The sequence below is a fragment of the Takifugu flavidus genome, chromosome 13 (genome assembly GCF_003711565.1).
Source record: "Takifugu flavidus isolate HTHZ2018 chromosome 13, ASM371156v2, whole genome shotgun sequence".
Lineage (NCBI taxonomy): Eukaryota > Metazoa > Chordata > Actinopteri > Tetraodontiformes > Tetraodontidae > Takifugu > Takifugu flavidus.
The window spans coordinates 11,524,640-11,537,309 of NC_079532.1; the positions used below are offsets into that span (position 1 = coordinate 11,524,640).

At 47.7% G+C, this 12,670-nt stretch overlaps 1 protein-coding gene across 1 annotated transcript in view; it reads left to right on the forward strand.

The window, feature by feature from the left end:
- Positions 1-12,618, forward strand: part of LOC130536687 (FERM domain-containing protein 5) — a 33,911-nt gene extending 21,293 nt beyond the window's left edge. The window contains 14 exon segments of the mRNA XM_057052807.1: positions 175-279; positions 1,361-1,403; positions 1,729-1,807; positions 3,003-3,100; positions 3,547-3,670; positions 4,086-4,173; positions 4,263-4,351; positions 4,906-4,969; positions 5,095-5,186; positions 5,922-5,996; positions 6,499-6,567; positions 6,756-6,862; positions 8,781-9,002; positions 9,005-12,618. Of these exon segments, the coding sequence (XP_056908787.1) occupies positions 175-279; positions 1,361-1,403; positions 1,729-1,807; positions 3,003-3,100; positions 3,547-3,670; positions 4,086-4,173; positions 4,263-4,351; positions 4,906-4,969; positions 5,095-5,186; positions 5,922-5,996; positions 6,499-6,567; positions 6,756-6,862; positions 8,781-9,002; positions 9,005-9,366 (1,617 nt within the window). The 3' untranslated portion in view covers positions 9,367-12,618.
- Positions 12,619-12,670: the final 52 nt, after the last annotated feature.

Genomic DNA, 12,670 nt, shown 5'->3' on the forward strand with positions numbered 1-12,670 from the left:
CGCCTGTGTATTAATATTGATGAATCAGAGAAAGCCTGTTGTTTCTTCTATGCTTTCTTCTAGCAGCATAAACTGTTTCTCACATTTGAACTCAGGTCACAGATGTTCTTTGATGTTTATCGTTTTTGCTTTGATCCAGCATGTAAATGTGGTGGAATTCTTCTTGTCTTACAGCGGGATGCGAAGGGACAGTACCTGTTTGACCTGATCTGCCACCACCTAAACCTCCTAGAGAAAGACTATTTCGGCATCAGATATGTGGACCCAGACAAGCAGCGAGTGAGTATTTTTATTCGTGTCTGTGTGTTGCCTCTTTGGGCCTTTTTAATAATTCATTTTAATCATTTTTAAGTATCAAAACAAAGCGAGACGTCGCTGAGGATAAGGAAACATTATTTACCAAATGCTAGTTCAGTGAAATGGTGCATAATATGGGTAGAATAATAGAAAGGAAAACAACATTTATATGCTTTGATGTGCATTTCTAAAATCGAGGAGGTCAAATTAAAGTAGCCTAGCATGGAAAAACAAAAGATAACTAAACTCTAACACCAAAGCTCTACCTTTCTGACTTTAAGAGACATTTTAATGACTGAGCATTAGCGGCGATAGCCTCCTCTCCCTTGCATCTTTACAATAAGCTAATGCAAAAGCTTCCACTGCATTATTGATCGCTAAAAAGGTCTACTTTAGCATCAAGCGCTTTAAAATTAGACACAGCTGGAAGTGGATTCAAGAGTGACTCCATAGGCACGATGCCATTGTGTCCGCATGTGGCTGCATTTTTAAAAATGGATCGGACTGGGAGAGTGAATAGTTGTGTTATTCGCCTTCCTATATTTGTGGCGCCTTTCAGGATGGCGGTCGCTCCATCACACTCTTCCGGGGGCCGCGTGGCGAGCTCTGCTTGACTCATGAAGTATTCACGTGTTCACAGATCATGTTGTCGTCCTGCAGACAGGAGCAAAGTCCCGCTGATGCTGGGTACACGAAGCTGGAATATTCTGGTTCTGCGGGTGGGTCGGTTTGGTGGGTGGGCCTCCAGGGAGGAAAGGAGAGGGGTAATAATGAGACGCCACAGAGGGACGGTGCCGTTGTCTCCATCCCGTAGGCTCAGTTTTAAATGCAGCATCTTCGTCTTCGCCTTCCTCAGTCCCGTCTATACCCCAACGGTGCTGTGGTAACACATGATGTAACAGCGGTGACACCAGGTAAACTGTCGGTAGTAACAGCTGAACGTGGCGGATGATCCTGGCAGAAGTGAGCCAGGGCGTCCTGACGAGCGCTGGCGTTCTCTCTTAATTGTTTCCTTTTTATTGACTTAAAAAATTCACTTTGTTTTTTTTTTTCTGCCCTGCAGCACTGGCTGGAGTTTACAAAATCCATCGCAAAGCAAATGAAATGTAAGTACCCGGATTTTATAAAATCTCTGACTCTAATGACCCCCCCCCCCCGCCATGCTTCATTGTGCACTCATCCCAAATGAGAGTATTTAGCCATTAGAAACTGAAAATAAAAATACTGTTTACAGCTTTTTCAATTTGGCACAATGTCACCGCTAAAGCTACGTGTATGCTAACGAAACAAGCTCTCTATATAGATTTTTATACCAAATCCTCCAGTGGGTATTTTGGAAGAGAATCCAACTGAAGCCCCCCCTTCCCCCCCTTCCCACGCTGCTGCTGATTTTCGTCCATGTCTTCACTCTCCTGTGTTCGCTCCCTCCAGCTCAGCCTCCGTTCACCATGTGTCTGCGAGTTAAGTTCTACCCCCCGGAGCCCGCCACTCTGAAGGAGGAGATCACTCGGTATGACCCCCCCCCCAGCTTCCACTGGTTCTTGTTTTTACCTCTCCTTCCCTTCAATTGTGCTCTAAAATTAATAAACAGAGCAAACAGTGCAACATTTATGAGTTTCCATAATTAAAAACGCTGAGCGCTGTCTAAGTTGAAGTGTGATAAATATTACACAGAACCCAGTTCACAGGGTGCACTTTAAAGCTTCCAGATGCAGGTTTTGGTGGGCAAATATATTCCTGATATTTGTGGTTTCATTTAATTAGTGGGCAGGTCAAGATGACAGTGGCCTTTGCTCGCTGACACATTCATCACGGGCCGTTCTGGCCGTCTCTGAGGGGCGCTGAATCAGGTATCATAATGAAACAGGCAGAGCGGGGAGAGGCGGGGCCAGCCGGTGTTGATTGAGAGGGGAATGAATGAGGGGCGAGGGGGTGGGGGGTGGCAGGGGAGGGTGAGCAATGATGATGAGGGCAGAGAAAGCAGCCCCCAGGAGGGCCAGGGCCAATAATCAATCACGCACATGCTTTAATCTGTTTCACACTATACGCTGTTATTAAAATCATAACCGTTTCTCATGGTTACAGGGGTTAGAGTCGCTTGTGTTTTATTTTATGGGGGGGTAAAAATGACCTTTTCCATGATGTGTCAAACAATAATTTCACCTCTACGTCTGTAGGATGATCTGCACACAGAGGGCAGATGAGAGTACACGACCAGGGTGTTTCCTCTTCTTCTAATTATTATTGTTATTATTGTTAGTATGAGAAGCGTCCGCGCTGAAAAGCCCCTTGAATTGAATGTTTTCGAAGGTTCTCCTCAAGGGATTTTCCTCCCACAGACCAAACCTTGCACATTAAGGTGATTGGAAGCTCTAAATTGCTCCTAGGTGTGAGTGAATCGTGCCTAAAAAGGAAGCTAATGACCACACCATTGCTCTTGTTGCTCCTGCTGCAAACAGTAATAAAGGGATAATGTCCTCCATTGTCAGTGAAGTTATTACACTCAGAGCAGCTCGGTTGTGTGAAACTGGGTTGGAGGCTTTCAGAAAAACAGTATCAGTAGCAGCTTTTGCCTCCAGGGCCCTCCTCTCCTCATTTCCCTCCCTCAAATCACCATCTTGTGTTTAGCAGGGTTTTTCAGGGGTTCGCTTCCTCAAACTTTTACCTTTCTTTCGCTATAATATTTGTTCTCTTCTCCTTTGCAGGTATCTCGTCTTTCTGCAAATTAAGAGGGACCTCTACCACGGACGGCTCCTGTGCAAAGCTTCGGATGCGGCCATGCTGGCTGCTCACATCCTTCAAGGTAATGGGAGGTGACAGAGGGAAATGAAGTGCAGCACTCTCTGCTTCGCGCCGCGCCGGTGACCCCTGCGATCGGAGTATCACCAGTTTGACAAACACTGTCAGCCAAAGCGTGATTTTTTTTGAGTAGAACACGTGTTCAGTTGCCTGTTCAGACATTTTGGTGTGTCTGAGAATTAACAGGCAGCCTGCAGACTGCTTTAAAAGTGGGGATTATGTAGAAATACACACACGTGACGATAACAACGATCGGCGGCTAAGCTAGCATCACAGAAAACCTGGCACGAAGGAGGGGCTGATGAATTAAAGATGGGATGCCTGGTCAGCTCCTCCTTGTGGGGGGAAATCAGTGGGCTCATCCCAGCGCGTGCTGCATGGCCAGAAAGAGCGGAATTAATCCCAGGCTTCAGCTGCGTTGTTTCACCTCCTCTCTCGTCCGTCCTCCAGCCGAGATCGGTGATTACGACCCCGGGAAGCATCCTGAAGGTTACAGCTCGAAGTTCCAGTTCTTCCCCAAACATTCGGAGAAACTGGAGCGCAGGATTGCGGATATACACAAGACGGAGCTGATGTAAGAGCAAAGATATCCACCCTTCCCCTTATTCTCCCTCCCCTGCTGAAGCGCTGCATGTCCTTCACACCCCAGTTAACAGGGATCCTCTCTGGCACCAAAGTGAGTCCTCCCACTTTAAATAAGTTCATCGGGACACATCAGAGGCAGAATGGCGTCAACATATATTCTGGTTTGTAGAAGCTGCAGAGGAAGAAACAGCACGACGCTTTACTGCCCACTAGTGGCCGCTTTGTTCTTCGCTGAAGGGCAACCGAGAGAATGTTGTTTTCACTCGCATTGATCGTTGAAGTTAATTTAGCCTGCCTCTAGCAGTCTGAAGACCTCATTAGACATCTTTGATTTTTCAAGAGCCTTTTTGTGTTGCGTTCTGCACGCTCGTGGCGCGCTAATGCAGCCGTTTGATCTTCCCCAGTGGGCAGACACCTGAAACATCAGAGCGAAACTTCCTGCAAAAAGCCCAGATGTTGGAGACGTATGGCGTGGATCCCCATCCGTGCAAGGTTCCATCAACGCTCCAGTCCCATTTTCAGATGGCACCGTTCTTGCTTCTTTCCGTTTGAGGGTCTCAGTCATGTGTTCTGCCTTTCAGGATGTGTCTGGAAACCCGGCCTTCCTCGCCTTCACGCCTTTTGGTTTTGTGGTGCTCCAAGGAAACAAAAGAGTCCACTTTCTCAAATGGTGAGCCAAACATCAGACAACCTCTGCTACGGGCCAGAGACGGCACACGTTTCTCCAGTAGGCGCTGATGTAATTAGAGCAACTCTTAGCTGCAGGCCTTCGTTTTCCCTGAGTTAGCATGCTAGCGGGGGCACTGCAGCTGACTTTCCAGTGACTGTCACCTCAGCTCAACCATCTTTGTCTACCTGAGACCGATGCTGGGAGCGAGCACGTGCACAGATAGCTAATTACAGCACAACACTAGGCTTTACTGGATAGAGATTCAGCACAATGCTTCACCAGCTGACTTCCACCAGACTGGAATTTAACAATCGCTTGGTTTAGAGGGTCCTGTTACATTAGCAACAGCATTTTTTATTTGTGTGGTGTCTGATTTGCTTGCAAGCTAACCTCCGCTCTTCTCTCCCCCGTCAGCAGCTGATATCATTCCTTATTTGTTTTGTCAGTCCGGCGTCATTTATCTGATCTCAGAAGTGTTTTGTCATGAATATTTAAAGAAGCTTTGGTTTTCTATTTCTGTATGCGCACCTGCTGCCGCGCTCTGCGCTGGACAGGAACGAGGTGACCAAGCTGAAGTTCGAAGGAAAGACCTTCCATATATATGCAAACCAGAGGGAGGTGAGGGAATGATATGTTGGACAAACAGGCTGCAGATTTCATGCCCTAATATGGTGTAGCTCTGTCTTTTTTCTGGTCTCAGTTTGTTATATTTTCCTGCACGTTGTCTTATTTTTAATGTGCAGGATGAAAAGATCATCCTGACGTACTTTGCGCCCACACCAGAAGCATGCAAACACCTTTGGAAATGCGGAGTGGAGAACCAGGCTTTCTATAAGTGAGTTCATGCATTCCTCTCACGGCTTCTTTTTAGCCGTTCGAATCTAGCGTTGAACGCCACGGAGAAGGTTACTCCGGCAGTGTTTTGGCATTTTTAAAAGCCATCTCACGGGGGTTGTTTATCGGCCAGACAATGAGGGGAGAGAGACACCTCTGACCTTTAGCACAAGCCTCCGAGTGCGTCAGCCTTCTATGTGAGGTATGGCCTGTCGCGGGCCAAAGGGATGCAGGCCTCCCTCTCTGCACAGGAAGGGCGCTTAGAGGGCAAACAAGCCGCTGCTCAGCTCAGGGGTCTGCCACCGGTGATGTAACGGTGGTGAAAGGGGGCATTTGAGGGGGCGTGAAGGTGAAGACGGGGTGAAGGCGTAGGAACGTGGGCTGACCTTATGTAATGGTCTGTAGCGGCAGGTTATATTTCATTATGGCCTGCAGCAAAACTATGCACTGATAAATAAGAGATGTCTCTCAGCGCGCACATAAAGGCGAAATTAACCGTTAATAATTCACGTCTCACTTACGATGACAATATAAACATATTGAATACTGTATGGAGCTGTGCGTCTATAGTAGGAGCACATGCATAATTGAATATCAGTGTATTTGATCCTCTCTCAGCTTTGTAACCAGATTCAGGGAGGAGATGTTTGATTTATTTGCACAGACAGGGACAAGAGTTTGTTTTTACTAGCAGATGTTGGAAATTTTAAAATCCTTCTGAACTGTGTTCCTTCAGGCTGGAGAAGTCAAGTCAGGTTCGCACGGTCTCCAGCAGCAACCTGTTCTTCAAGGGCAGCCGATTCCGTTACAGGTAGAGTACAAGACAGCGTGAGTGATGGGGGAAGGTTAAGACTGTATAAGGAGGACCTGGCCCTCGCGCCTTCTGTGCACCGGAATCTTTTAATGTGGAGGACGTGCACGTGAAAACAACAAGACCTCGTGATGCATATTCCCCTCACACATCCTATAGTGTTCAGTCTGCAACTGTTGTTCTAGCCTTACCGTTAGCAACAGCTAACAGCTACTGTTAAAAAGCTGTTGGAAAAGAATAACTTAGTAAAAAAAAGAACGAGGAATGCAGGAATTGTCAATCCAAAATGAGGCAAAATGGAAGATTTTCTGCCTGTTAAAGATCAGTTTGAGCCTGCCGGTCGGTGCGGTACCATCCAGTCACGTTGTTCCTGTGCTGTAACTCATCCTCCGCAGCGATGCCTTCAGGGCACAAATGAACACAAACCAGACGTGTGTGTGTGCGTGCGTGCGTGTGCGTCTGTGCAAACCTCATCCTGAGCATCATCTCTGTGTTACCACAGCGGACGAGTGGCTAAAGAGGTGATGGAGCTGAGTGCCAAAATCAAACGCGAACCTCCAGAAATACACAGGTAGAGTTAACAAAAAAAAATACCCGAATCTTCTGAATCAGCCTTACTTAAGCCTGGCCATTATCCCACATCGAGTTAGAGCAGATGCCTTAATATCAGCCAGAACCGCTAACCGCGCTGTGAAAGAGCTTCCTCGCTGTTCCTCTTGGCTCACGCTCGCACGTCTCTGCCTTTGTTTGTCGCTGCAGGGCTGGACTGGTGCCCAGCCGAAGCTGTCCATCTATCACCCACGGGCCACGCCTCAGCAGCGTGCCACGCACGCGCCGGAGGGCCGTGCACATATCCATCATGGAAGGTGAGAGCTGCGACGCTGCGGTTCGCTAGGCAACAAATCCCGTGCTCCCGTGGCAGGAGACATCACTTATTTACACGTCACCAGCATCAGAAACGTGCACGTTGTCCTGCTATCGCTAACACTGCTACATTTGAAATGAACCTGGAAGGCACCGGGCATTATATATATTAGTTATCCCTCAAGGACGGCAGTGCTAAGCGTGTGCGTGTGCGCGTGCGCGTGCACGCGCGTCTGTGTGTAACCGGAGCCATTTGGCCCAGGTCGTGTGCTGGTGGGGGGATGCTGCAGATGTGCGCGTCAGTCAGCCGCTAGCAGGGTCCCAGTGGGTTCCTGTTGCTCTGCTTATTTGTGCAAACACGGTGACAGATAGAGTCGATTCTTTTGATCTGATACATAAACAGAGGTCAGAGGTCAAATTTAGAGTATGTTGGGGATCGGTTCCTTTCTGTGGATTTAAGATCACCTCCTCTCCGTGCTGACAAAGTGTCATACAGTGGTATTAATACCCTGCCTGAAAATAGCCTGGGTCTTCTGCTCCATGTATGTCACTGGCCGGGGTGGAGCCGAACCAGCTGGAGAGGAACACACAGCACCTCACACACTCTAGCAGAACCCGGGCCTCACACAAAAACACACAGCCCGAGCGGCGCCTGGATTCAGGAACCGGGACCATCGGGACGGGATTGAAACTCGCTTATCGCCGCCATGGTGAAGTGTCTGATCCGCATCACCACCCGGGTGAACGTCCACCTGCGCATGATCAACCACTGCTACCGGGACGTAAAGGTCCGGGTGCTGAGCCTCGGGCCTCGTATGCTGGGCAAGGCTCTGGGCGTCCTGCCGCTGTACCCCGCCCTGCCGGGGCTGCAGGAGTCGGCCGGCAGCAGCCCGCTCCCTGGTGTTCCGCCGCCATGTGTTGAGCCCTGCTACCCCCCAGGTAAAGCTACCCCAGAGTCGGACGGTGGTTTCGTTTATGTGGCGGCGCCGACTGCTTTTCTAGTTGATATTTAGTTGCAGGTAGACGAGGAAACCTGTTCTTGTTTACATCATTTTGTACCACCTTAGCCGGGCAACGCTATGGTTCCGGGGGTTCGTCTGTTCTCTTTACTGAAGTTTTGTGTCAGCAGAGGGTTCGATGCTGGACATAATCTGTCCTTTTAGGATTTGCGTCCTCATCAGAAAGCGAATTTTAATCCCTCCTCTTCAAAGGGAAGGTGTTACATTGCTTGCTTCGACTCTCTGGAGAACGTGATATCCTCAGCTGAGGGTTCAGCTGCGGCTGATCCCACTCTTGCAAATTTATGAGCTTCTCCCAGACCTCTTCTCCAGAAAGGCTGGTTTGGTTTTACATAAAAGATGAAGCAGCCGAGTGCTTGCGCCATCACTTATTTTGTCCTTGAGGCTCAAAGTAGAGATTACAGGGATCTATATTTGATATTTACCGGACTATATTTGATTGTTGAGATATTTAAGGCACTAGTCCAGGATTAGACTGGAAAAGCATGAAGCAAACATGCATAAATAAATATCCAATATCCATATCCAGCTCATTATGTGTAATATATGTGTATATATATGTGCTAGGCTGTTGCTGGAGTTGCTTGTAAATGTAACTTTTCCTACTCAAAGGCTTCAAATTGCTGCGACTAAATAAGTCCATCAACAAGCGTCTGGACAGGAAATGTCCTGGAAAAGACAAGTTTGTCCTTGGTGACCCCCCCACAGCGTCCTATATGTGTTGCCACATCTTATATGACCAATACAAGAGAGAGGAACCTGAGCCAATGATGACGATGATGATGATGATGATGATGCTTGCTCTGTTTGTAATGGCTGAACAAACATCACATGTGTTTCACACCCCTTTACCTTCTTGTCTCCCTCCCTCCTCTTCCTCCCCCCCCCACCGCCCCGTAAGGCCTGGAGTCGCTGCGTGACAGCGCCCACTCCACCCCGGTGCGCACGGTGTCCCACGGGGAGTCGTTCATGCCTCGCTCCCGCAGCCAGGCGGGCGACGAGCGGACGGCGGTGATCTCGGACGAGGCCTACAGCCCCTCCGACAGCGTCCTGCCCACCCCGGTCGCCGAGCACAGCACGGAGCTCTCCGCCTCGCGCCAGGTCAACGGGGCGCCCCCGCCCCGCGCATCGAGGAGGAGATGGAGGCGGAGGCGGGCGCCGCCGCGCGCGGGGAAGGGGGCGATTTGGGCGCGGACTGTAGAGCCGCGCAGGAGGGCGCCGGGGGGGACTCGGCCCTCAGCGAGGTGGAACAGGTGAACAAATTTGTCTTAAGCGTCCTGCGTTTACTGCTCGTGACCATCGGACTCCTCTTCGTCCTGCTCCTCCTCCTCATCATCCTCACCGAGTCGGACCTCGACGTGGCGTTTTTACGCGACATCCGCCGGACCCCCGAATTCGAGCAGTTCCATTACGAATACTTTTGTCCCCTCAGGCGGTGGTTTGCCTGCAAGCTCCGCTGGGTGGGCGGGATGCTCGTTAACAAGTGAGAGTGAGGTCGTAGCGTTGGTCGGGCCGTTTGGGGGTCTGGGAAGATGTTTAGGAGCGACGGGGGCGGAGGGCGGCCTCGCCCCCAACCACGAACCTCTGCTCCTCCCGTCGTCCTCCTGCAGACCCAGCTTGGACCATTCTTGGTAACAACCCCCCCCCCACCATCCACCCACCTCCTTTTTATTTTATTTTGGGGTTTCACTCTACAAAACCAGACTTTAAAAAAAAAGGAGAAACAACTTTTTTTTTTCTTTCTTTTCTATCATTTCAAGCTGTTTGGGGTATTTTATTTTTTCAAATAACACAAATGGAAAAAAATGAAATCTGTACATAAAGAACTGAAGTATTTTAAACAATTATTTTTACAGGAACGCACCATTTCTCGCCACTGGCGAGCGCTTGTCTTCACTCATTATTTAAGGGATTTTTTGTGTGAGAAGAGGAAACGAAAGGAACGTCGGAAGTTGTTGTCACGTGGATGGAAAAGTCGAAGCTGCTGCGAGGAACCTGGGAGGCAGAGTCGTGTCTTAGTACCGTGAGATCCGTCCTCGCTAATCAAATAAGCATTTTTTAATAAAATCTGTGAATGATGAAGGTTGAGAGAGAACTGACAGGGTGAATTCCGGATGCCTTTTCCTTTGAGATGATGCCTGTGACCGTTGACCGATAGTAAGTTCATTGGTTTCACCCTAATGGTGATGTCATAATAATTAAGGGTTGTTTTATAACTATTTTGTCAGGATATAATAAAAATCAAACTAGTATTGATAGTGTGAGGCAATAGTGTCAGATGTTCCAGAACCCAAAAAAGAAATAACTGGCATCAGTAGATGATAGTCTAGATGGATGTGATGTGGGTTTAATAGATAAGAATGTTAAATTATTCAGTTTAATTTGAATTGTATTCATCAAGAGATTTGATGAATTTCAATGGTTTCTTTGTATGAAGAGTTGGTTTATTCTGATTTGCTATTAACCTTGCTCCTAGGCTCCTGTATCATACTACGCTATTAGATGAAGAGTCATGATGTACTTTTTGTACAGATTAATGTTTCCAAATATATATTGACAGTTTTGTTTTCCATGAATATTTTAGCAGAACCTGAAATCTTATTTTGTTATCGAGGATTCAATTTTATCATTTTTTTCAGTGCCGTGTTGGAAAATAAGGTCGGATAGATTTATGGAAATCCTTTTTTTTGGGGGGGGTGGGGGGGTGGAATCCGAATCCATTTAGCACTGATCGCACCTCGACGCTCCACCAGCAACGGCTGAGAAACGCGGCTGCCAAATAAAAAGACAACGCACGTTAAAACCTTTTATTTTCCACGTGGGGAGTCAAGAGAGCCTGACCGATGCTCTATTTGCACACTTGATTGATACACTGGCAGCTATTTTACTAAAGTGTTACACAACATTTTATCAAAATTAATGGAGCGGCCTCTTTTCATCGATACAAAACAACTTATAGCATAAAAACGATTTGCATTTTACAGCCGGCTGCCTGTTAATGCGACTTTTATACGTTGCAGTCTTAAAAATAAAAATAAAAATCCTTTGGCTAAACTTGAATGTAACTGTCCAAACCAGGGGAGGGAAGAATCAATTCTCTGATGAAATACAGCATATCCGTATTACTGTCCTTCACATTTAAGATGTATATTTACATGCAAACACAACGGGAATATCTGGAACTTAAAGATGTCGGTCAGGCTCAAGACCCTCCTGATTCATGGCTCCAGGCAGCAATACCTTTCAGCAAAGGATTCTGGGTAAAACTGGTTTGTGTGTGTTCTGTACCAAGTACAGGCATTAAGTGTGTAACTTGTCTGTATATAGGAATGGAAACAGTGAAGCAGATTCTCTTGATTACCAAGACTCTATTAGAGGCTACTGAGAGGTTCCAGCACCCAGAGGAAGTTCTTTAAACACTAAAACATGAATGGCAAGGGTTGCATAGCCAAACTCCGCCCACTCCATACCAGCAACTCCACGCCGACGGGAGGCCAGAAGGTGCTACCTCCCCCCCAGCCCAGAGTAATCCGAGCGCAACATCTGACCACAAAGTAGCATGAACGTTGGCGTTGTGGCTGGATCCACTCCTGTAGCCGATCGTCTCTCAAACCGCAGCGTGATGCTGGAATTTCAGGCTAGATAAAAGCCCAACACACAGCATCTACGTGCGTGGCAACACCTGTAACGTGCACGGTTTCTCAGCAGTCAGCGGGTCGAGCCCAATGAGTAATTCCAGCTTGTAAAGGTCAAAAAGGTCAAACAGTCCAGGCACCGAGGTGCAGTGTAATTTACGTCCTATTTAGCAGACTTGTTACTCGTACAACTGTTAGCATTATGTAGCTTCGGTGGTCCCTCTCCCCGTGCAACAACAAAGAAAAGGCAGCATTATTCAAAGAGCAATAACCTGAAACGCGGGCAGGAAGCCGAACTCACAAACCCACACGACAAATTCCAGCATCGGGCGAATAGAATCTGTCCCAGTTCTTCAAAAACACTCGTTGCGTGTTGCTGCACTGGCCGACGCGACCGCCGACCAACCGAACTTTATATGACTGCGCTTCTACTGACCAACCTCATTTAGATGTACTGCCGTTTGCTTTCTTTTCTCATGTGACACATTACCTGTGCCTAAAATCTACATCTACACTTTACCAAAGTTGCAGAGTTGGACGAACGGAAGGTACGGCTGTGCCTCACTTTGTTCGTTGCCGTCCGTGATGCAGACCGGGCCTCTGAAATGAACAGTGCAGATCATCCTCGTGCTGCGTCCGGGCTATATATTATACTGGTCTTTTTAAAAAAAAAAAAAGAAAGAAAAAGGACTGGTCCCATTTGATTTACTGGCCAGAATCTGTTAAAATGTGATTGATGCATGTAGATCTAAAGTATGAGCTAGCTAATATCTGTCCAGATTTAATGACTCCCCACACCCAGACAGTCGGCCTCCAGTCAGACATACATATGGAGTGTATGTCCACATCTGGTGGCGTGTTGCGTAATCTGCATCGTTCTATCCTGGGATTTACAGATTAGTGTTCGATTGCGTTCTATATATGGAGATCCGTGTGCCAAATCCAGTCCCTGTTCAGCCTAACCCATTCCGATCCCATGTCTGTAACGTAGGTAACCTCCTGTACAAGTCACCATGAAATATTGTTTCTCTCCGATAGTCCCTTGTAACTGGTGCCATTGAATAAATCTATTCAAACTTGAAATAAACGTCGATTAAAATGCGATCTGGTTCCGAGGTCTTTTCTCTTACGCGACAGATGCATTTACAGATGTGAA